This window comes from Ahaetulla prasina, chromosome 10, assembly GCF_028640845.1.
Source record: "Ahaetulla prasina isolate Xishuangbanna chromosome 10, ASM2864084v1, whole genome shotgun sequence".
Taxonomy (NCBI): Eukaryota; Metazoa; Chordata; class Lepidosauria; order Squamata; family Colubridae; genus Ahaetulla; species Ahaetulla prasina.
In genome coordinates, this window is record NC_080548.1 from 33,150,435 (window position 1) to 33,173,672 (window position 23,238).

The window sequence follows — 23,238 nt, forward strand, 5'->3', positions numbered from 1 at the left end:
CCTTAAAGTTTAGTGAGGTTCCAATAAAGGCGATTTGTAGCTCAGGGTTGACATAACGGGTCTTGTTTTCTTGCAGATGTTTCATTACCAAACTAGGTAACATCACTAGCACTGATTAGACTGATGGTGTTACCTAGTTAGGTAATGAAACGTTTGCAAGAAAACCAAGCTCAGAGAGCACCAAGGACCCCTCTTTCAGGGAGACTGAGGTTTTGGGGAGGCATTGGCCTGAGCGATCACCCCACCCTGAAACGAGAGCATTGCCTCGCAGGAAACCCACAAGCATCCCGTGGACCTGGGCACGAGGGTTGACTCCGAGACACCTCCAGGGCAAATGCAGGAGTGTAATTTCAAAAAGCGAATCCCTATGGGGGGGTGTGGGGTGTGGACTGGCTCAACCTCCAATGGTTGGGGGCAACAGGCTGACTCTGTAAACTGCTTAGAGGGGGCTGTAAAACACTGAAGCGGTATATAAATCTAAGTGCTATTGCCATTCTCTTCCTGTAGGCAGGAGTTCAAATATTAGCCTACCATCCCTACATAGCCACATGTGAACTAAGTCCAGCCCCCCCCCCCCCCTGAATTCCTTAGCAATAAACCAGCTTATCTGGGCCTTCAACTGCGGACTTGATCTTCCACACCTGACACTTCCCGATGCAGGCTCAGGTAGTCCGAAGCAGCCACTCTTCCTTCAACCCAACAAGGCAGACAACCCAGATATTCCCCAATCGGAAGTGACTCCGTGGTCAGAACTACCCTACCTCCCAGATTAGGTGCGAAGGAGAAAATCCAGATGGTTGGCTTAATCTCCACGAGATGTCCATCCTGGGGACCCAGCGGTAGAGAAAGGCAGCCTTTTAGCAGACCCCCCCCCCCCCCGACCGCCTCTTAGCCACCGGGAGAAAATACCGAGCTGGGCCAAGCCCCCCCCCCCCAATAAAGCAAGCGTTTAAAAAAATAATACAAAATAAGCACAGCTTTATCATAGAGGTTAATAAAAAAAGGACTAATGCTTAAATTCTGTATATGCCTTTTACAAAGCAAAAAACCAGAAAGGGGAAAAAAACAGCAAAAGGAGTCCAAACAAAGCAATCTAAAGTCAGAATTTGATCTTTTTTTTTCTTTTTTTTTTGTAAAACATTTTGTGTGTGTTTTTTTTTTAAATAACGTATTCATGGTTACCAGCCATAGTCATAACAAAAGTTATTCATAATAAAATGTATCTAAAATAACATTTCTATTTCAAACAGGAACCTTTGTCTCTCTACTTTTTTTTTCTTTTTTAGAAATACAGTAGCTCTGTCTGGTTTGTTTTTCTCATATTTTTGTTTTGTTTTTGTACACTACTCTTCGGTACACACTTTGGAAAAAGGCTTTTCAGACTCTGAACAGTTCTTGACGGTGTGGAAGAGGAGAGAGGATTCGGTGAGAATTCGGTACCTAAGAACTGGCTGTTGGGCGAGGAAGGGGCTGCAAAGATACGCTGCCACCCCCAGCAGGGGCACCGGGCCCAGTTGGGGGGGACAGAACCCACAGGCCGGCCACCTCCGTCCCCCCAACTTTCTTGGGTAAACTTTCCCATCCCCTGGTTGTGAAGCCCCCAACCCTCACCCTCGCTCGACCTCTCACCTTGCTTACCTGAACCCGCTATTGACAGGTAAGGCTGGTCTTTGTTTGCAAGCCCAGCTCTGCCCTGTCCTTCCTGGCACTGCCACCTTGGGAAAGGGGAAAAGGATGGGGGGAAGAGGGAGGAGGGCAGGTAGTAATGTCCTCCCCTCCCTCCTGCAGTAAAGCTATCCAAAACTAGGGAACCGTGAACAAGGCGGCTGGAGAAGAGGTGTGAAGGAGGGGCTGGTAGTGCCCAACCCCACAGAAGCCCCTCGCCCAAATCTTGTAGCCCACTCGGATGTGTCCCCAAAGTCTTTTAGCCCCAATTTGCAGCCACGATCACGGTTCCTGGATCGCTTGTATGCCAGCCGGTTCTTCTGCCCGACTTTGCAAATTCACCCCATCTGCTCCTTGACTTTGCTAAGTACCAGGAAACTATGGGTGGAGGGGAAGCCCCCCCCCGCCCCCTCTCACGCCCCCTGTCCTCGGGGGTTGCTATGGCCAGTTTGTCCTGGTCCTATCTTCCCACTCTTCCCCCACCGTCCCTTTCAACAAAGGAAGACACACCATTATCCAACCCAAATGATTGAAGAACTAGAGAAAAACTTCTTGACCGGTTTGGGGAGATGCTGCATAGGTGTTCCGGCCGTCTGCCCCCCACTCCCACCCCCACCCCCTTCCTGCCCCCTCCGCAACCTGGGGTGGGGGGTTAAGGGGAAAGGGAAAAGAGCCTGGAACCGATGCCAGGAACGCAAATCAGCTCAACTGAGAATCCGGCTTCTGAAACCTAAATGGGGGAATCTCCGATCCACCCAAACTGCTTCAACAGAACTAGGCTTAATACTGCCACGTTTATAAAAAAAAAAAAGGAAAGAAGGCAAAATAAAAGTCTGACTGGGCAGGAACTGAAAGGGTTAAAAAAACCCCATTCTGTTTCTGGGAGACGCCTCAGCTACTCTGTCCGGTTCCTCCAAAGAGGCGGTTTTAAGAGTGTAAAATGAAAAACAAACACCAGTTGTGTGCTGGATACCCCCCTCCCCTCCCCCGTGGGCCGTTCCCTGGGGTCCCCCTCCCACCTCACCACCACTCTTGGTAGAAGCAAGTATTAGAGGCACTTTTAAAATTGTATAAGTCACCTGCTGCACCCTTTTCCCTCCTCTTCCTCCTCTCCTGTCTTCTTCCCCTCCGAGGCAGAGACCCAGAACTACGGGCGGGGGGGGGATGGCTCAGGTGAGCCAGCCTCTCAGCCCCCCCCATCCCCAGTGCAAGGGGAGGGGTCTTTCAGCGTGACCTCTGGTTCTACACAGGTGTCACCTTGGATTGATTCCCTTCCCTTCCTGGGAGGGTGAGAGAGGAGGTAGGCACTGGAAAGGAGGGGAGGGGGCCGAGAGAGGAAAACCAAATCGGAAATTATACCAGGCCTAACTTAGGCCCCCACGTCCGCACGTTAAACTGGGGAGACCGTCACCTCCCCTGTACATCAAAATATTAAACCAATATCTGAAGTTATAAGAATAATAAAAAATAGGAAAAAAATATTAGAACACAATAAGATGGTAAAGATTGTAGTGACCGTTTTCTCTCCTCTATTCCTCTGGCTGCTAAGGAACGCTGGAGAAGGGCGATTTTGGGGGGAGGAGGGGATCAGAGGAAAACAAAAAAAATGATTCACCTACCCCCATGTGACATACCCCTGGGGGAGGGGTTTAAAACAAAAAAAAACCCAAACAGAAACAAAAAGGAATGGGAGGAGAAAAAAATAAACAGCCATCCTAAAGCTTCTCAGGAATATGCCCGCAGATCCAGCTTCTTCAGATGGTTGAGGTCTTGTCCGTGCCATCTGCAAGAGAGGGGGCAGGGGTCAGCCTTGGGGGGCGGGGGGAATCTTTGAGTCTGTTCAGGTGGGTGTAAACACGTAAACCCACACAAAGAGAGGTTAGAGCCGGGCTGTCCAACCTTGGCAACTTTTAAGATTTCAACTTCAATTCTGGCAGTTGAAGTCCACAAGTCTTAAAAGTTGCCAAGGTTGGACACGCCAGATGTTAGAGCACTCTTTGTACAGACTTTAAATCTTTGTATTTTTTTTTAAAGCAAGGAATTGGGCTCTTTGAGGCTCTTAATTGTTCTCTCTCTTGGGAAATTTCTTTAGGAGCTGCTGAGAACTCCTTGACTATCACAGGTTGCCAGTTGCTCTCCTGTCTCCCTGGAGCGACCAAAGCCATTTTACTTCTTGCCTGGGAGACGGGGGGCTCTCCAGCTGCTCCTCGGGTCCCAGGGGCTTTTGCCATCAAGGAGGAAGGATGGCAGCGGCAGCTCAGCTTTCAAAGAATGTCAGAAACTGACCGGTCACCTATCCTGAGTCGGCCTCGCAGGATGCAGGAAGGTCCACTTCAGGAAAGGTCATGCGACCTCTGAGCAGCAAAATAGCAGCTCTGAATCCCTTCGGATCGTCCCTTTTTATTAGAGTCTTGCAAGGAAACCAGGCTGGCCATGACATTCAAAGCCCCGAGTTGCTCCTAAATGGAATTTACCACTTCCTGCCCCAGGAGACACAGAGAGACTCATTCTGTGGGTCTACAGGTAGTCTTCAACTTACAATTGAGCCCAATTTTTCTGCTGCTAAGTGACAGTTTTTAAGCGAGTTTTGCCCTGTTTTGCTACTTTCTTGCTGCAATTGTGAAGTTAGTAATGCTGTTGTTAAGTGAACCCAGTTTCCCCACTGACTTTGCTTGTCAGAAGGTCACAAAAGGGAATCGGACAACCTAGGGCACTGCAACCGTAATACGTACATGCCAGTTGCCAAGCATCCAAATTCTGATCACGCGACCGCGGAGATGCTGAAACGGTCTTATGAAAAACGGTTGTAAATCCATTTTTCAGTGCTGTTGTAATTCGGAGCAATCACTATACGAGCTGTTGTAAGTCAAGGACCGCCTGTATTGCTCAGATTTATATCTCCTTTTCCTTCAGAAGGTCAAACTGGTGTTCATGGCCCTTCTAATCTTTGCCCCCAACCCTAACCCTGCAAGGAGACCAAGCTGAGTGATGGAAGTGGACAAGATGGGCCCTTCAGCCTTGGTGGCCAGGAGTGGGCTTGGACATGGGGGTCCCCCAATCCTGGTTCCACACCTTCACAAGGATCAGGGCACCCTCGGTGTAAACCCATCGCTGGCCTTCCCTGGCCAACCCAAACTGGTGCTCGCGTCTGGCAAGCCAGGGCTCCTTACCGCCTAGCGCGTGCTCCGTCATGCTCAGGCACAGTGACTCCAAGGTGGGATTGATCTCCAGATCCGTTCCAGGGAGCTGGCAATCTGAGAGGTTGGAGGAAAGGGGAGAAGAACCATCAGGCACAGCCGTGGGCGGTTCTGGCATTCCACCGGGGGGGGGAGGGGGGGAGGAGATGGCGCTGCTTTTGGCTAATGCTCAGGGGCTGCGGTGAAATACAGATGCCTCAAATTTGCTCAAGTTGGAGAGGATGGATCCTTAAAAATGAGGAGAAAGCCCTTGGCAGACCCTCGCCCAGAGACCCAACCCCCTGCTTAAGGAAGGGCTGGTGCCCCAGGGCCCAGAATCCGATCCTGGCAGCACCGCAGGACAAAGACGGACGCCTCCTATGCAGGTGACAGGCAGAGGGTCCGACTTACTCACCCTGTGGGAACATGAGGATGGCCTGAGGGGAGGTGTGGACGGGCAGCGAGTGGGTCCGCTGGACTGAGCTGCGGTTCTGGCCAGGCATGCTGTTGCTGCCCCCGGGATTGGCAAACCAGAGGTTCTACGGGAGAGCGAAGAAGCTGGTTGGCACAGGATCTCAGAGGCCCTCTCCAAGCATGGGGTAAATAAATAAAAAATCTTTCTGAAATGCAAAGCCTTTCTGCTGTGCTGGACACACCTGCTCATCACAGCGGCGTCAAGACAGGTAACTCAGTGGGGAAAGCCAAGCATAGATGCCGCTAGCGAGTCTCCTAGGTTGCACCCCACAAGGAACCCCTGACCCCAGTGAAGTCAGAGCAGCAGAATAACAGACTCCATCTCAAGCTGGAGACCCTCAACTATTTCAGACAAATGGCTGTCCAATCTCTTCTTAAAAACCTCCAGTGACGGAGCACCCACAACTTCTGCGGCAAGCTGTTCCCCTGATTATTCTCACTTTTAGGAAATTTCTCCTACGTTGCTTCTCTCCTTGATTAGTTTCCTTCTGTTGCTTTTTGTCTTGCCTTTTGGTGCTTTGGAAAATAAATCGATCCCTTCTTCTTTGTGGCAGCCCCTCAAATATTGGAATATCTAGCTATCCAAACTAGAACTAAGGAACCCCCAAACTAGAACCCCCACAGAATTCCTGAGAGTGAGAACAATTAATCAGTTGTAGCTGCTACATCACTGGAGACTTTTAAGAAGTGATTGGACAACCATGTGTCTGAAATGAGATGGGGTCTCCTGCCTGATTGAAAACCTGCCCATGGCAGAAGATGAGAGGGCATTGACAGGGGCTTCTCTGGCATGGTGCACAAAGGCAGGGGCCCCTTCTTCCAAGAAGCAGAGAACGGGGGTGGGTGGGTGGGGGAGATTCACTGTGGGACGATGGCCAAAGATCCCCCCCAATCTTCTCCCAGTCGTGGCACCTCTTGACCGGCAACAATTTTTCCAAGGCCTTCGGATGTTATTCTGCCAAATTAAACTGGATCTCACCTGCCGACCTTGGCTCCCCAGATTCGGGCTGGTCAGTCCGTGCCGTGGGGAGACCCCACCGATCCCCACGGGACTCAGGATCCCCATGCGGCTTGGGGGGATGGCACGTGGGGGCATCTGGAACTGCCTCTGTCCTCGGCGGGCCACTCCCACCCCCACAGATCCAGCTATGGGGAGAGAGTTGGAGCCAAAGGCCCACCTGGAAAAACACAGGGAGAGGAAGTCAATCCTATCAGTGGCCAGGCCATCATCGGGTCTGGCATCGCTTCGCCACCCAAAGCAATGCCACTGGCTGCCCCTGAAGCCGAGACGACCAACAGGTGCCCAGGCATTGAAGTGGCTCAGAGGAAGGGCCCTTGGAAGCCTCCCTCTCCCCCACCCTCCAAGTCTGCCGAGGGGCTTCACCAAGGAGAGGGCAGATCTAAGGCGCCTCCTTTGGCACCTGGCATGAGACAGTACAGGTAGTCCCTGACTTACAACCATTTGTTCAATAACTGCTCCCAGTCACAACAGAAAAAAAATTGATTTAGGACTATTTTTCACACTTATGACCACCGCAGCGTCTCCCTGGTCATGTGATCAAATTTCAGCCGCTTGGCATATTTATGATGGTTGCCCCGGGGCCGTGTGATCTCCTTTTGCTACCTTCTGACAATGGGGTAACCAGATTCACTTAACAACCAGGTTACTAACTTATCAGCTGCAGTGACTCTCTTAACAACTTTGGCAAGAAAGGTCGTAAAATAGGACAAGCTCATTTAACAATTGTCCCGCTTAGCAACAGAAATTTTGGGCCCAATGGTGGCCATAAGTCAAGGACCCCACCCCCAACGCTTATCTCAGTGTGACCCAGGTGTTACAGGTAGTCCTCGACCTACAACCACAGTTGGGACTAGGATTTCTGTTGCTAATCAAGAAGGCTGTTAAGTGAGTCACGTCCGATCTTACAATGGCCATGAGGCAAATCGCTGCAGTTGCTAAGTGAAGCACCTGGGTTGTGGAGCGACTCTGGCTTCCTCCATTGGCTTTGCTTGGGGAAGCCTGCTTGGAAGGTGTTAAATGGGGATCTCAGGAGCCCAGGGGGCTGCGACTGTCAGAAATACCTGCTGGTTGCCAAGCAACCATGTTTGGATAGCGTGATCCAATCTCCTGCGCTGAGACGGTGCAGTGGTCGAAGTGTGAAAAAGGGTCACTTTTTTCCAATGCTCTTGTAACTTTGAACAGTCACTAAACGAATGTTTAGTGTTGTAAGTTAGAGCAGCATCCCAACCTTTCCGGGTTGGTGGCCGGGCACAAGGGGAGGGAGGAAGAGGGGATGGATTTATGTGACTGGCCCATCACTCACACAGCCCGGTGGCAAATAGGCCCCAGTCCAGCCCCACAGGTTGGGGACCCCTGAAGTACAAGGCTACTTGTGCGGCCTTCTTGGGAGGAACACAATGGGAGCCAAGGTTCCCTTCCCTTCCCTTCTTCTTTCCCCCCCTTACATTTGATAGCAGCTAGCCAAGGATAAGTAGGGCTGACTCCCCGCATCCCAAACGCAAATAGAAAAGTTAACTAAGCAGACCCCCAGCCAGGGGGAGTCCCAAGGAACCTCCACACTCTGACTAAGGATGTGTGTTAATGAAGCCCCGGATCCTTCAAAAAAGATCCAAAGCAAGCACTTTCCATTTGCGTATCACAACCTCCAAACCGCATTTGGGGCATTTGCAGGTTTTTTTTTACTACAGTGAGAGCTCCTCTGAAGTATGAAAATATTCGTTCCATGAAAAAAACCTCCCTGTCATTTTGAAGGGAAAAAGAAATCCATTTCTATTGTTTCACTAAATTTAGTTTTGCAAGCAACTATGTGTATACCATGGACAGCACAGTAACCAACAGAGAGGCGCTGAGTTGTATAAAGCCAGAAACATCACTAGAAGCCAAAATCACAAGACTACGTCAGATTTATGTTGTCGTGTGTGAAAATTCATTGGAGAAACCAGGGATGCTAGGAACGGACAGTGAATCAAGGAGCAAGTAAAAAAGACGCTGGGTTGATACCATCCGAGCTGTTTACAAAGGGGAACACGCAACAATCGAAAGAAAGAAGCTGAATGGAGAACACTCGCCTATGAAGTCAGACACGACTGAAGAGTTAAAGCTACGATTATAGCTATAAAAGAAGCTCTAGTTCTACACAGTGTCTGTTTCTTAGGTCTGGTCAATCTTGCCAGGTTTTCCTTCACTGAGAAAAGCCCTGGAGCTCTGCTCAATTAGCCCTGGAAGCTCCTTGTGCCCGCTTGGATGCCATGCTGGCATTTTAGCCCAGCGGTGCCCAGACACCTACCCTTTCTGGGGGCGATAGCCTTGCATGTCCAGCACGGCCTTCCTCGGGAAAGTACGGAGCAACTTTAGGACCTGCTGCTTCCAGGACAAGAGACGCTTTTTCTGGGTCTCGGTGAAGGCCTGTCGGGAGGGGGACAAAAGGTAATATTGAGAAAGGAAAAAAAACGGCAGGCTCAGACAGCTGACCTCTGGGGCTCCCATAACGTCCAGGCTCACCTCGTGCATCAAGCACTTCTCTATCAGTTGGAGGTAACTGGTGATGTTCTCCTCGTCTGGCCGGGAGACGAGCAATTGCGTACACACTGCAAGAAAGGAGGGTGGGGAAAGAGAAATCATGAGCTTCTTCGAATACCTTGGTTTGCCTAACTTCTATACCACCAAAATCAAGCAACTCCTAGAGGTTTACACCAAAGCTGGAAAACCACAAGCCAAATACAAAGTAAAGGAACAATAAGAAACATCTTGATGCTCTCTGAGCTGAGTGGTTTTGTTGAAGACATTTCATAACCCAACTAGGTAACATCATCAGTGCACTGACAAGCACATGATGTTACCTAGGTGGGTCAAGAAACGTCTGCAAGAAAACCACCCAACTCAGATAGCAACCCACAGTTGTTGTCCTCTTCCTTCTCCTCCTCCTCTCCACAAACCCCACTTCCTTCTAGCATTGATGATGATACCTAATAGGGTCATGAAACATCCAGAAGACAACCACCCAGCTCAGAGAGCACCAGGGACCCCACAGTTCAACCCTGAGCTACAAAGATTCTCTTTTATCAATAACAGACATCAACTCCTCAGAGGAACCTCATCAATCCTCAAAACTTTGGGAACACCAAGAGTAATTTACGAGTATTCCTTATGGGGCAAAGAGACCCACAGCACAGCCCACTCATTCTAGCTTTCTTCAAGGCCTTGCCAAAAAAAGGCAGCCTAACCTATCCTGGCTGCTGGGGGCAGATATAAAGGGCCTGATCCCCCCCCCCCCCGAGAGCTCACCTTTACCCATCACGCGAGTGAACTGGCCTGCAATGTCCCCTTCGGCGATTGGTGCCGCTCCAGATTCCCCGTCACACGGAGAGCCTGTTGGGGGCGGGAAGTGGTCCTCGGTGGCTTCCTTGTCCTCATTGCTTTTCTCCAGGCCCAGCGTGGGACCCCCCCTTGGCTCGGCTGCCAGCGGCTGGGCCTCCTTGGATGCGGCCACAGCATGCAGAGTGTGGAAGGCCTTGATGGGGGTGGTGATGATCTGCTGCAGTTCCTGAAGCGCGTTCCATAAGTTCCCCCCTTCCAAAATGTCCTGGAGAGAAAAGAGGGGGAGGCCAAGGGAAAGGGAGAGGAGTCTCCTGGGATTCCGATTGCTTCGTGCCAGCTATTTATCCTTTGCTTAGGCATTAGTGAAGGGCTTTCCCAAGGCATTCGGACCTCCTTCGCTTTCGTCATGCTGCAGCCTGATGCTTGTTGATTCATTTTTCAGCCACAACTGCTGGAGACGGGGTGGGGGGGGAGGGGTTTTCCTGCGGGGCTATCTGCTTAGCAACTGCTGGCTCTGATCCAGCATTCTGACCTAACAGCTGAGTGACATAACTCTCTGCCAGCAAACAAAGAACAACGCATCTCACACAGCATCCCAAAGCACACACATTTGATGTAACTTTAAGTCATGCTGCGGCAAGCAACGCCTGCTCATTGTGTTTCCACTTGCACGAAAACCAAGTATTTAATGAGATAATTTCTGAATGTTAAATAAAAAGAAAAACACTCTCTAAACCAAGGGTGACCAACCTTGGCCACTTTATACGGATATGTGGACTTCAACGCCCAGAATTCCAATTTTATGAATGTTAGGAATTAAAGTCCACAAGTCTTAAAGTTGCCAGCTGGTGGAGGAATTCTGGGCGTTGAAGTCCACATATCTTACAGTTTCCAAGTTTGAGAAACATGGGACTAGACCTGATTCTCAACCTTTTCTTCACAGTGGACCCCCCCCCAAGACCTAACATTTAAATCACAACGTTTCTTCAAGCCTTCACGGACCCTCTTGTGACATCCCAGCTGCCCCAGGGGTCCACAGACCACAGTTGAGAAGCCCTGTTCTAAACCCTTCGAACAACCCATGGCTGACCATGGAATCCCAGATCTGCTCAAGAGGCCCCTTACCTTCTCCAAGGACTTCAGGACACTCTGCCTTTCACGCAACTTTTGGATACTTAAGGCAATTTTGTGCCTCGCTCCTTTGGTCACATTCTGTGCGGGGGAGGAGGAGGAGGAGAAGAAGAAGAGCTAAAAAGGGAATTCAGACATGCAGCTGCCCTCCAGCCTTCAGAGCGGCCCCTCAAGAGTGCGTAGTGTCCCCTTTTGGAGGTGTCACTGGGACCAAAGTCAGAGGAATGGGAAACCAAGTTGGCTCTCCCAGGTACCACCCACTGCCAGCCTTTCAAACTAGGCAGGAGGCAGCCCCTTTTCCTGTTCTCCTTCCCGCCCTGCAATACCTGCGATTCCAGATGTTGCTCCGTGAGAGTCATCATCTCTTCGTAAGTCATTTGGGAGAAAAGGGCTGCGTATTTGTGGAGACGGAGGCTCTTCAGCCACGAGGGAACATCTGTGGGGAAGCACCAAGGAGTCAAGACCCCTGCCCCCAAAACCCCGTTTCCTGGAGAAGACCACCAGTGAAGCACGCTGCTGGTCGCCAACAAACGGCTACGTGCAGCCCTCCCTCCAAGAGAAGTTCAAGGAGACATTTTTGGGGTGAAGTAAGAAATGATGATTGAGTTTCCCAGGGCTGCTCAAGGTCTATCAAGTCTCCACGCTGGGGCTACAAGAGCCCCCACCCCCACCCCCCTCTTCACAATCTCGATGCAACATTCGGGACAGCCAAATCGAGGCTAACAAGGCCACATCCTCTTCCAAATGTATTTCTGGATGCCTCCTAAGTAATTGACTTACAGAACCCACTGAGGTGGTGCACTTAAGTCTTTGATTTACGACCATAATTGAGCCCAAAACTTCTGTTCCTAAGCGAGAAAGTTGTTAAGTGAGTTTTGCCCCATTTTATGCCCTTCCTTGCAAACTGTTAAGTGAATCCCTGCAGCTGTTAAGTCAGTAACTTGGTTCTTAAGTGAATCTGGCTTCCCCTCTGACTTTGCCAGTCAGGAGGTCGCCAAAGGGGATCACGTGACCTGGGGACACTGCAACCGTCGTAAGTACGTGCCAATTGCCAAGCGGCTGAATTTTGATCCCTTGACCGTGAGGAGCTGCAACGCTTGTGTGAAAGACGGTCACAAGTCACTTTTTCCAGTGCTGTTGTCACTTTGAATGGCCACTAAACGAACTGTTGTGAGTCAAGAACTACTTATGTAGCTCTGTGGGACAGGCTGGGCTTTTCTCTGTAATGTATCCTGCATCTCAAACCCAGTAAAAAAAGAAATGGCCACCCTGAAGAAGTCCGAGAGGATCAGAAACTCGAGGGGCTCTGCTGACCGCTCCAATCCCAGGGACGGAGTTACACAAACGAGGCAGAACCTTCCCAGCCCTGGCCGGCCTCTGACCTGGGGCAGCGATTCGACCTTCTCCAGCACCTGTCGTACCTTTCATGCCGCTGCCGTCCTCTTGAAAGGTGTTCCGACTGCCAGGCTGTTCCTCCGTCTGCTCGCTGCCTGAGGAGGCCACGCTGCTCTGGGGCGAGAGGGGCGCATGCTCCCCGCTGGAGATGAAGGCTGGCCTGGCCCCCATCTCGTCCACGTTCATCCAGTCGCTGGTGACCTGCTGGCCCGTGGGGATGAGCGACATGGAACGCTTCAGCGGGCTGGGGTGGATTTGGCAAGGAAGAGCTGAGAGGAGGAGAGAGTCATAAAATTATTCCCAATTCCTTTCGTGGAAAGGATATCGCGATTGGCCCAAGGCTAACCAACTGCCTTTCATGAATAAGCTGGGACTAGAACTCCCCGTCTCCTGGTGTTGGCCCAAAAATCACTCTGTTAGCTTTCATGCCTAAGGCAGGACTAGAACTCCCAACCTTCTTGTCATTGGCCCAAAGTCCACCTGCTAAATTAGAAAAGTTGAACAATAAAAGTAGCATGTTGGATAGCGGGCACCCAAACTACGAGGCTAAGAGTGCCCCAAGTGAAGGTTTCCCAGCTCAGAAGCCAGGATTTGAACGTATCTCATAGAAAAGCCTGTTTTGATCTGGGAAAATGAAAAGTGTTTCCAGATCTTCACAAATATCCCTCCCTCCCACCCACCCCCCATTTTCCATCCCTTTCCCCAGCAAAGCCCTTCCGAACCTGTGCTGCCCGTGCTGCTCCCAATACTACTGATGCCTGAGGACACCGAGCCAGCAGGGTGGAAGGTCATGTGCCCGTTTTCCCGTGGCACCTTCTCCTGCCAGCTGTGGCCCAGGTCTCCGAGGCCCGTCTCCCCCGGACCTTGCCAGTCGTCAGAGCCTTGGCGCGAGTGGTAGGCCGTGTCCGGCCGTGCCCTGCCCTGGCTGGGGTAGCCACTGGAGAGGCGCTCCTCGAGATGGTTGAGCCAAAGGGCCAGGGAGCTGCGGTCATCCAGGGTGGTGGCCGGATGAATGAGGGCGTAGGACAGCAGCTGCCGGCTCTCTTCGATGAAGAGGTTGCTCTCGATGGAGTAGGCAAGCACCTTCTGCAAAAGCTTCATGTACTCAGCCTTGGCGTCTGCGTTGCCGGGCTGAAGGAGGGGCAGGTGGGAGAGGAGCAGGGAGACCACTTTGTCCTTTGGCTCTTGGTGCCATTGGTTGATGATGGCTGGTGGGGAGGAGAAGAAGAGGAGGAGGAGGAAGAGGAGGAACGCAAATCGAACAAGGCCGCTTCAGAGCCAGGAACCTCTTCCAGACTCTCTGACCAAGTCCTACGTCAGGCATGGGGAAGGAGGGCCCTTTTATGACTTGTGGACTTTAACTCCCAGAATTCCTGAGCCAGCCATGCTCATTCTGAAAGTGGAAGTCCACAAGTCATAAAAGGGCCATTGTCTCTCCCCCCCCCCGGCCTTCAGGATGGCTGGCTTGCAGCCACAAGAGTGATGCCATGGCTATAACGGCCCTATTGGATGCCACCCTATCTTTTATAGGGTGCTACTTTTACACGGTTTATTTAACAGTATAATTGTATACACTGCAGACCCCATCAGCCGAGGGATTTCCGCTGGCAGGATCTAGGACAGGGCTTTCCAAACTTGGCTACTTGACAATTTGAGGACTTCAACGCCCAGAATCTCCCAGCCGGCCTTGCAAATGCCTGCAGTTGTTAAGGGAATCATCCAGTCATTAAGCAAATTTGGCTTCCCCCATGGGCTTTGCTCATCCAAAGCCAGCTGGGAAGGTCGCAAACTTTGATTGCAGGATACCCCACTGTCATAAACACATGCCAGTTGCCAAGTGCCTGAATTTTGATCAGGTGACCCGGGGGGGGAGGGGAAGGATGCGGCAGCTGTCGTTAAGTGTGAAAAGCAGCCGTAAGTCACTTTTTCCAGCGAAGTAACTTCAAACAATCGCTAACGGAATGGTTAAAAATCAAGATTAGCTGTACCCAAATGGGCAAACAAAAAGGAGGTGGGGAGAAAAACTCACACTATACACACACAGACACACAAAACCACTGACTTACCTGCGCTGTTAGCTTCAGACTCCAGAACGTGGATCTCTGTGCAGTCGGCCAGCGAGTGCTCCAGGCACAGCTGCAGAAAGCGGGCTTGGGTGCGAGAGATGCGCTTGAGAAGGGAGAGCAGGGCGACCGTCTGCTCACATTCGTTCCAGCCTTTGAACCAGCCAGCCAGGATGCCCACCTGATCCCGGAACATCATGATGGCCAGCGCCTTGGCCTTAGCAGCAATGCACCCACAGTGGGGTCAAGAAAAGCACAGGGAAAGGGGCACCCCTCACATGTTTTCAAGGAGGAGGGGGGGGGTTTAGCAGGTAGGCAGCACCACAACACCAATTTTCACACTAGTAGGGTGGTACAGAAGTCAGTCAGAAACTCCTGGTTCCCTGTAGGTCCTTTGGGATTCCTCTTCTTTGACGGATCCTTTCAGATCTCCCTGTACAAAAGGAGAAAAATAGATATGATACTCTGGAAATCCCTCCCCATTTCTCTATTATCTAGCACAGGTTGGCCATGTTAACACTTGCGGACTTCAACTCCCAGAATTCCCCAGCCAGCTTTGAAACACAGAGATCAAAAGAAAACACAAATACCTGCTCCTTTAAACACTTAACAGTACAGTAACATATAAAGAACGGTTGCAGGAATTGGGTGTGCGTGGAAATGAAAAAAAGGGTTAGGGGTGACATGATAGCATCTTCCAGTATTTGAGGGGCTGCCACAAAGAAGAGGGGGTCAAATTATTCTCCAAAGTGCCAGAAAGGCAGGACAAGAAACAACGGATGGAAACTAATCAAGAAGAGAAGCAACCTGGAATTAAGGAGAAACTTCCTAATAGGGAGGACAATTAACCAGTGGAACAGTTTGCCACCAGAAGTTGTAAACGCTCCAACCCTGGAGGTCGACAATCATTTGTCTGAAATGGTGTAGGGTTTCCTGTTTGAGTAGAGGGTTGGATTAGAAGACCGCCAAAGTCCCTGCCAACTCTCTTAAACCCAGAAACTTACCAATTGTGTTTTCTTACTTCTCATGTAAGCTATCTTACACAGAACGATGAACCAGACATTCTTCATATTACAGTTAGCTAGTTGGAGAAAAAGCTAGCATGGAATTAGGGAGACGGTGTTTGGATGAGCGTCAAAAGGAAGAGGAGAGCGTGAGGACAACCACCTCCACCTTCATTGAGAGGCTCAATGAAGAGAGTTATGCAAATCCTGCAGCCCCAAGCAACAATATCATAAAAGCTTTAAATGACTTCCCCAAGACCCCCAAAGGAGACAGATGCCCGGTTGAGATGGATGGATGAATCTAATTAACTGCCAATCAAAGCCAGCCAGCCAGCGTTCCTACAGGAAATCCCTGAAATCTCCCAGGTTGGGTTAAGGTGCAGGAATTCAAGACAAGACAAGAGCAATCCAGAACAGTCTCTATGTAGACTCTCATCCACTAGGTCACGGTTGTCCCAAAGGTGTTTTTTCAAGAGGCAACTGGACTTTCTTTCTATGTTCAGTTCTTCTCAGAACTGAAGAAGCTTCCTAGATGAGAAGCAAAACGTCTTCAAGGAAAAACATAGAAAGTCCAGTTGCCTCTTAAAAAAGCACCTTTGGGACAACCCAGAAGAGAGGAAGGAATCAATTAAAAACAACACATCCCTAAGCCTAGCCTGGCTCCCCGTTGCCTCTGGACACTGCCACCGTTTGGATATCCTTTTTTTGGTAGCGGAAGAAGCAAAAGCGGGTTCCAAAATCATACTTCTATTAAAGCAGTTTTACAGAGAGCATCTGTATTTTTATTTTTTTTTAATGAAAGGGAAAGAATAGACTGAGGAAACGGCTGTTTGGGTCCTTCTATTCTCTGGACACTATAATTAGAGTTAACTGAAGCAAGAAACAACCAGGAGTCTGGAGGAGCAGGGAGGCAGCTGGCCCTAATTATACCTTCAAAAGAAGAAAGCAACACTGCAACCAAATGCCATCCAAAGTCACCTGCACACCCAAGAGGCTCTCCGCCACACAGGTAGGGACAGGGAGCATCAAAGAGGGAAGAGCGGACCAGCAACACAGCACCAAAGGGACAACAAGCCAAAACTGGACACCAGTTGTGTAGTCTAAAGAAAAGCATGACTCCAGGTCAGTTCAACTTGGTGGACAGATAAAAGAGGGGGGAGTCCTCAAATTACGACCACATCCAAGCCCAAAATTTCTGTTGCTAAGCAAAACAATTGTTAAGTACGTTTTGCCGCATTTTATGACAGTTCTTGCCATAGTTATTAAGTGAATCACTGCAGTCAGTAAAACGGTTGTTAAGTGAATCTGGCTTCCACATTGATTTTGCTTGTCAGAAGGTCGCGAAAGGGGATCGCGTGACGCCGGGGCACTGCGACTGTCGTAAATATGAGTCAGTTGCCAATTGCCTGAATTTTGATCACGTGATCACGGGGATGCTGGAACGGTCGTAAGGGTGAAAAATGGTCATAAGTTACTTTGTTTTCGATGCCACTGTAACTTTGAACAGTCCCTAAAATGAATTAAGTCAGGAACTACCTGTATTTCACTTTGAAATCTTTTGCACGTCAAACTTTGATATCTGCTATTCAGATTTTGCCCAAAGGAGGGAAATGTATGTCAGTTATACAAACAAACCAGGACAAGAAACCTAGAATTACAGTCAGGTTCCAGTGACTCAGCTAAGCCAAAATATCCTTTACCAAACACTTCTGGCCACTTCCCCCGCTGACTCCAAAAATGCAAGGCTAAGCCCATTTTGCTACTCCAAAACACACTGCAGGATGTTTAATTGGAGCAAAAGAATACAATGCAGATGAGCTGTGGTTATCCTTCCCCTTCCCTCTGGGCACCCTAGGGCATGCTTCTGGTTCTCACCCTGCAAATCAAAACCAAGGAAACCTCACTGCCACAGGTCCAAAAATAGGACATGTAAGTCAGAAAACAACAGGAGCCTCCAATTTCACTCCTGGCTTTCCAATTAAGAAAGTGGACACAAGAGAAACGACACGGTTTTCAACTTCAGGGAACGATAGCACGGAGCTCCCTCGTTTCCAGATCGAAGGAGGCCAGAGAGCTTAATAAAAAGCAAGTCTCAACTACTGTGATACTTGTTGCTTGTGTTGCTTTCAGACAACGCAGAGAGGATATGAAGGTGGAAGGCACGCAACTAGTTTCGTCATAATATGGTTTGTTGCAGGAGAGCGATGCACGATTCCCTGTTTTGGATTAACGTGGAAATGTAACACCGCTTTCTTTGATGGAGGAGGATTCTTTGAAGCCCTGCACGGATATTTGCTGTGTTGCTGATGCAAAAATGATATTTAGGTGGGAGAGAGACAAAAACTTTGATCAGATTTTTCTCTAATGTGTTCATTCCAATGAAGCTTCTAAGACAAAGCAAGGTTTCATGCTATTCTTACTAGACGGGCTGTCTACTTGCATGGCACAAAAGAGAGTTGAGAATAACTGTAACCAGCAGTGTCCAAACTTTCAAACCTGTGGACTAACTCCCAGAATTCCTCAGCCAGCTGTGAGTTGAAGTTCACAGGTCTTAACGTTTCCAAGACCCCTTGGAGACCCCTGGCTTTCACAGTAGACACTTTAAAAGACATGCCGGTGTAAAAGAAGTGAGGCAGCAGCATTTGGATGGCCCCTGTTCCTATACAGGTAGTCCTCGACTTATGACCACAATTGAGCCCAAAATTTCCATTGCTAAGTGAGATATTTGCTAACAAAGTTTTGCCCCATTTTACAACCTTTCTTGCCACCGTTGTTAAAGGAATCACTGCAGTTCTTAAATTAGTATTTAGCCAGTAATCTGGCTTCCGTGTTGACTTTGCTTGTCAGGTCGCAAAAGGGGGCCATCACATGACACCTCAGGACACTATGACCGCCATAAATAGGAGTCAGTTGCCAAGCATCTGAATTTGGATTGTGTGACCATGGGGATGCTGCAAGGGTCATAATTGTGAAAAATGGTCATGTCTCTTTTTCAGAACTGTCTCTAAACGAAGAGTTGTAAACTGAGGATTGCCTATATAGTCATTACACTGTTTGCTACCCAGTGATCTTCCCTTGCTTCTCTTGCAAAAACAGTTTTAGCTGGCCCAACTTGTCTCTGCACAAACCGTGTCCAAAGCACGCATACACACACCCATTTTTTCTCTATGGCAGCGCCTGCCAGCCAACAGCTTTGCAAACAAGCTATGCAAGAGAAGTGCAACAACTTGTCAATCTTGGCTTTTATGCTCTCACGGTCTAGGACACACAGAACACTTTGTGGAATGACCCATACTGAAGTTTGCTCTTGGACTTGGTCAAGTTTTCCCCGTCAGGACAAAAAGCACACCTCAAAGGTGCAGCAAGAAAAATCAAATATACAGATTAGGTGAAACTTGGCTCTATAGCAGTAACTGGGAGAGGAATTTTGGAGTCCTAGTGGACAATCCCTTAAGTATGAGCCAGCCGTGTGCTGTAGCTGCCAAACAAACCAGTTCAATCCTAGGTTGCATTAACAGTGGGATTGAATCAAGATCACGTGAAGTATTAGTACCGCTTTATAAAGCCTTAGTAAGGCCACACTTAGAATGCTGCGTCCACTTTTGGTCACCATATTATAAAAAGGATGTAGAGACTCTGGAAAGAGTGCAGAAAAAAGAAACAAAGTTGATTGGAGGCTGGAGGCTAAAACATATGAAGAATGGTTGCAGGAATTGGATATGGCCAGTCTAGAGAAAAGAAGGATTAGGGGTGACATGATAGCAGTGTTCCAATATTTGAGAAGCTGCCACAAAGACGAGGGGATCAACCTGTTCTCCAAAGCACCTGAAAACAGGACAAGAAATAATGGATGGAAACTAATCAAATGGAGAAGCAACCTGGAACTAAGGAGAAACTTCCTGACAGTGAGAACAATTAATCAGTGGAACAATTTGCTTCCAGAAGTTGTGGGTGCTCCAACACTGGAGACCTTTAAGAAGAGACTAGACAACCATTTGTCTGGAATGGTATAGGGTCTCCTGTTTGAGCAGGGGGTTGGACTAGAAAACCTCCAAGGTCCCTTCCAACTCTGTTATTCTGTAACTTACTTCCTTGCATTAACCAGGCCTTTCTCAGGACCAAGAAAAGCAAACCATAAAATGAGATTCAGAGCCATTCTCATCCAAAGGCCTGAAAACAAACATGTTCAAATCAGGGGGCAGGATGGACACCCAGCATCTGATTGAGCGCTTGTGGCACAATTTTGTCTTTCAGTAGAAGGGCATCTGTCATTGGCAATAAAACAATATAGATATTAAGTAGGACAAGCCTTTCAGCTAAATATAGGCTTCCAGTGTGCCTCACGTAGCCTCAGCCATCACATGCAATATGGAATTTTGTTCTTATCGACAGAGATCATTAGGACCTGTGCTAAATGTCTAATCTAGTGCAGCTTTCTAGTTCCAGTTTTAAAACCCACAAAAAAAGAACAGAATCTCATAAGGCTATTATCTTTGGCTTGGCAGGCCTGGTTACAAAGTACTTAATATAAGTTAAGACCCCAGAAGATTATTATGAGGTTCAATCTAAAACATGAACCTTCCCCAATATGCTAAATGCTGCACAACCACAATGAAGCTTAGGTGGGAACTAGGTTACTGTATATAGGCTGGACCACTAATTTATGAACTTAACTGCAGAACACAGGATAGGAGCTCTTTCACATTGTTTATTCAGAAAAAAAAAGAGCAAAACTGAAGTGTGCCTCCAATTTTATAATGTGGGGTTGTCCCAGTTATCAAAATTTTGGAAAGAATTGACACAGCCAGATCCCCTTTTCATCATCAATTCCAGGACTCAGGATTAGAGAGGATAACTGTACTGACCCCATAACAGATTAACAAACTTTTACACCTTGGAGTTACCACCGCTTCATCACGTTTGGAGGCAGCATTTCCAGAAATTGGAGCTTTCTTTTCTGGATCTGAAGACAACCATTAAACCTGGCTAACCATTAGGAAAAAAAAACCCACCAAAGATTTCTCTATAAACAAGGAAGAATGATCAGAGCATCACTAGGAGTAATTTCATGAAAGAAAACCTGTATCTGAAAGCGAGGAACAAGGTGGTAGCTAAAATGAAGGATGCAGTAAGTCTAGTAAGCTAGAGCGGTCTTGCCTCAAAGAGAAGGTGTCTCTAACAAATCACCCAGAGCTAAATATTATGAATCCATTTTGCATTTGCTCTCCAGTATCCCAAAAAGCATCTGAGCAAAGACAATATTGAACACCTGGCAGCAGAGGGCACGGGCCATACTGAGATAATGGAACACTACCACGTGTAGTCAGAAACTGGCGAAATACAGGAATGCTTTCCTCAGATGGAGAAGATAGAGACAAAAACAAGAACCATAAAATCTTAGGGGTGGAAGGGACCTTGGAGGTCTTCTAGTCCAATTCCCTGCCCAAGACAGAAAACTTTATACCATTCTGGACATATGGTTGTCCAGTCTTTTCTTGAAAACCTCCAAGTGATGGAGCACCCACAACTTCTGGTGGCAAGCTGTTCCACTGATGAATTGTTCTCAGTGTCAGGAAATTTCTCCTTAGTTCCAGGTTACTTCTCCCCTTGATTAGTTTCCATCTGTTGCTTCTTGTCCTGCCCTCAGGTGCTTTGGAGGATAGGTCGACCCCCCCTCTTCTTTGTGGCAGCCCCTTGAATATTGGAAGACAGCTATCACGTCACTCCTGATCCTCAGACAAGGGGTGCTCTTGAAGGTGAACCTGCGAACTTTCCCAATGTAAGCTGAAATCACTACAGAATTGAAGAACTTTCTTCTGTGAGAAGTGAAACGTTTTCAAGGGGGGAAAAAACCACGGAAGTCCAGTTGTTTTTGAAAAGGCACCTTTGGGACAACCATGACCTGGATGATTGAGCAACTCCATAGACGTTTAACTACAGGACAGTATTTCAGCTCCCAGAGAAATATCCTGCAGAGCGAGCTAAGTGATAGAACAAAAAAGAAAAGCATCACAGGGCAACAACTTGAGGCAACAATCAACATAAGGCCGAAAACAATGAGGCACCCCATAAGATGGACGCAGGCAAATATTCCCTGTAAAAGAAGCCTAAAGGGAAAATCTGAATGAGTTTATAAGTTGTTTATGACACCATGGGAAAAAGTGGCCCTCATTCCTCGGTGCCTGAAAGTCAGACCCCGGCTCTTTGTCTGCTGTCACAAATCTACATTTTAAACTTTTGGAAACTGCCAATGTCCCCAGATACATTTGTACCCTTGGAGTTTCCCCATCCTGGGTCCTTTTCCACCAAGGTGGTTCCCTACTGGAACCAAAAGTGAGATGTTGGGCGGAAATGATCCCTAAACCACCTGCGGAGGGAGGCCTGCAGCAGAAACCTTGGAGACGTGGGAGAAAGGAAGGGGAAAAAATCCTTTCCTCCAGAGGGAAAGTTTTTTTAAAGGGGGCAAAAGCTGCAGACCCAGGAAAGCAGCTTCCTCTCCTTCTTGGGGTGGGGGGGCGGGGGGGCGGGGGGGGGGGCGGAAGAGCAATTCAGACAGCAGGCAGCCCAGCAAATGTATCCACTTTTGTAGTAACTTTATTGTTTTAACTTTTAATGCCTAATACTTTCACGCTTTGAATGGCTTTATACCAAGTTTGCGGCATTACAGGCTACTCAGAGTCGCTTGTTGGTGAGGTGGGCGGCATATAAATTTCATAAATTAAATTTGGGAGGGGGTCAGGGAGGAGAGGCAGCCCTAGGGAGGAAGGGGTGTTCAGGGCCACGCAGGCCATGAGGACCCTCCCTCAGCCGAGGAAGGAAGGAAGGAAGGGGGCGGGCGAGGGTCCCCTCCTCTCAGGGGGGCTTCAGTGCCCCAGAAACGCCGAAGGAGGGGGGGCGCCCACTTCGGGGGGGGGAGTGGACTGTCCTCCCCCTCCAGCCCCCCCAGAAGGGAAAGTCCGCTTCGAAGGGGGGTTCCTCGTCCTGGCTGTTATAGCTAGGACGAGACCGCCCCCCGCCCCACAACCGTCCAGTTAAGGGGGGTGGGCTACGGCGCCTAGGAAGGGTCTCAAGTCCAGCCGCGCCACTCCTTTCGGGATGCGACGGGAGCCCCCCCCATGGCGTGGCTGGGGATGATGGGGCCTGGGGTCGCCCTCCGACCGAAAGGGGGAAGGGGCGGGGCCAGCCGCGGCCCCCTCCCCCGGGGGCGGGGCCACTCCCTCTCCCTGAGGACCCTCCTTGGGCGGGGGAGGGGAGGGGAGGGGGCTGGGCAGGGTCTCCTCAGACGCGCCGCTTTCCCGCCGCCACCCCCACCCCCCGGCGCCGCCGCCCCACTCACCGTCGCCGCGGCCCGCTCCGGCCCCACCGGGGAGACCGAGTTCCACACACGCGCGCGCGCGCACGCCCGGAGACCCACGTACAGACATACATACACGCGCGCGCGCGCCCGCTCACACGCTCCCACACTCGCGCACACTCACACACACACGCAGGGCAGCTCCAGCCACCACAGACTCCAGAGGGGGGGGCGCGACGTCACAACGCACGGCGACGTGGGGACGCACCCGGGACGACGACGGCACGCACGCACGCGAGCGCACTGCCTGCTTGGCCCGTCCAACCAACCAATCCACCCACTCGCCCCGGTCGCCTAGTTACATCGCTCACCTTGCCGTGCCCATTGGCTGACGCCGCGCGAGGCTTTCTTTTAAACCCTCCTCCTCGTCCCCCTCCGCCCGCCAATCTTGCTCGTCCTCCGGACTCCCCTCCGCCAATCGCCGAAGTCGGGCGGCGTGGGGTGGAGTTTGCGCGGAGGGGCTCCCGGGCAGCCAATGAGCTGGCGGGAAATGGAGGCATGAGGCGGAGAGGAGAGGGGCGTGGCCTGAGAGCCTCACGCCCCCCGCTTCCCGCCCAAATCTCGGTTCTCCCTCAGCGGTGGAAGCAGCCTGGACCCCGCCTGGGCTCCTCCCCTCATGGCCTTCGGTCTTCCCCTT

General features: G+C 49.9%; 1 protein-coding gene across 3 annotated transcripts; it reads right to left on the bottom strand.

Moving 5' to 3' along the window:
- On the bottom strand, positions 1-22,853 carry SAMD4B (sterile alpha motif domain containing 4B). Of its 3 annotated transcripts, none has more exons than XM_058194993.1 (13): positions 22,726-22,853; positions 14,247-14,676; positions 12,903-13,388; positions 12,207-12,449; positions 11,112-11,221; positions 10,780-10,866; positions 9,622-9,919; positions 8,839-8,924; positions 8,624-8,742; positions 6,295-6,493; positions 5,257-5,380; positions 4,836-4,919; positions 1-3,448 (listed from the first exon to the last, which is right to left on the bottom strand). In XM_058194993.1, the coding sequence occupies exons 2-13, from the start codon at positions 14,440-14,442 to the stop codon at positions 3,420-3,422; spliced, it is 2,061 nt and encodes a 686-aa protein (XP_058050976.1). In that variant the 5' UTR covers positions 14,443-14,676; positions 22,726-22,853; the 3' UTR covers positions 1-3,419. The 3 variants fall into 3 exon arrangements, with proteins under 3 accessions (XP_058050976.1, XP_058050975.1, XP_058050977.1); XM_058194992.1 differs by having other exon boundaries at positions 22,584-22,815; XM_058194994.1 differs by lacking the exon at positions 22,726-22,853 and adding an exon at positions 20,712-20,846.
- Positions 22,854-23,238: the final 385 nt, after the last annotated feature.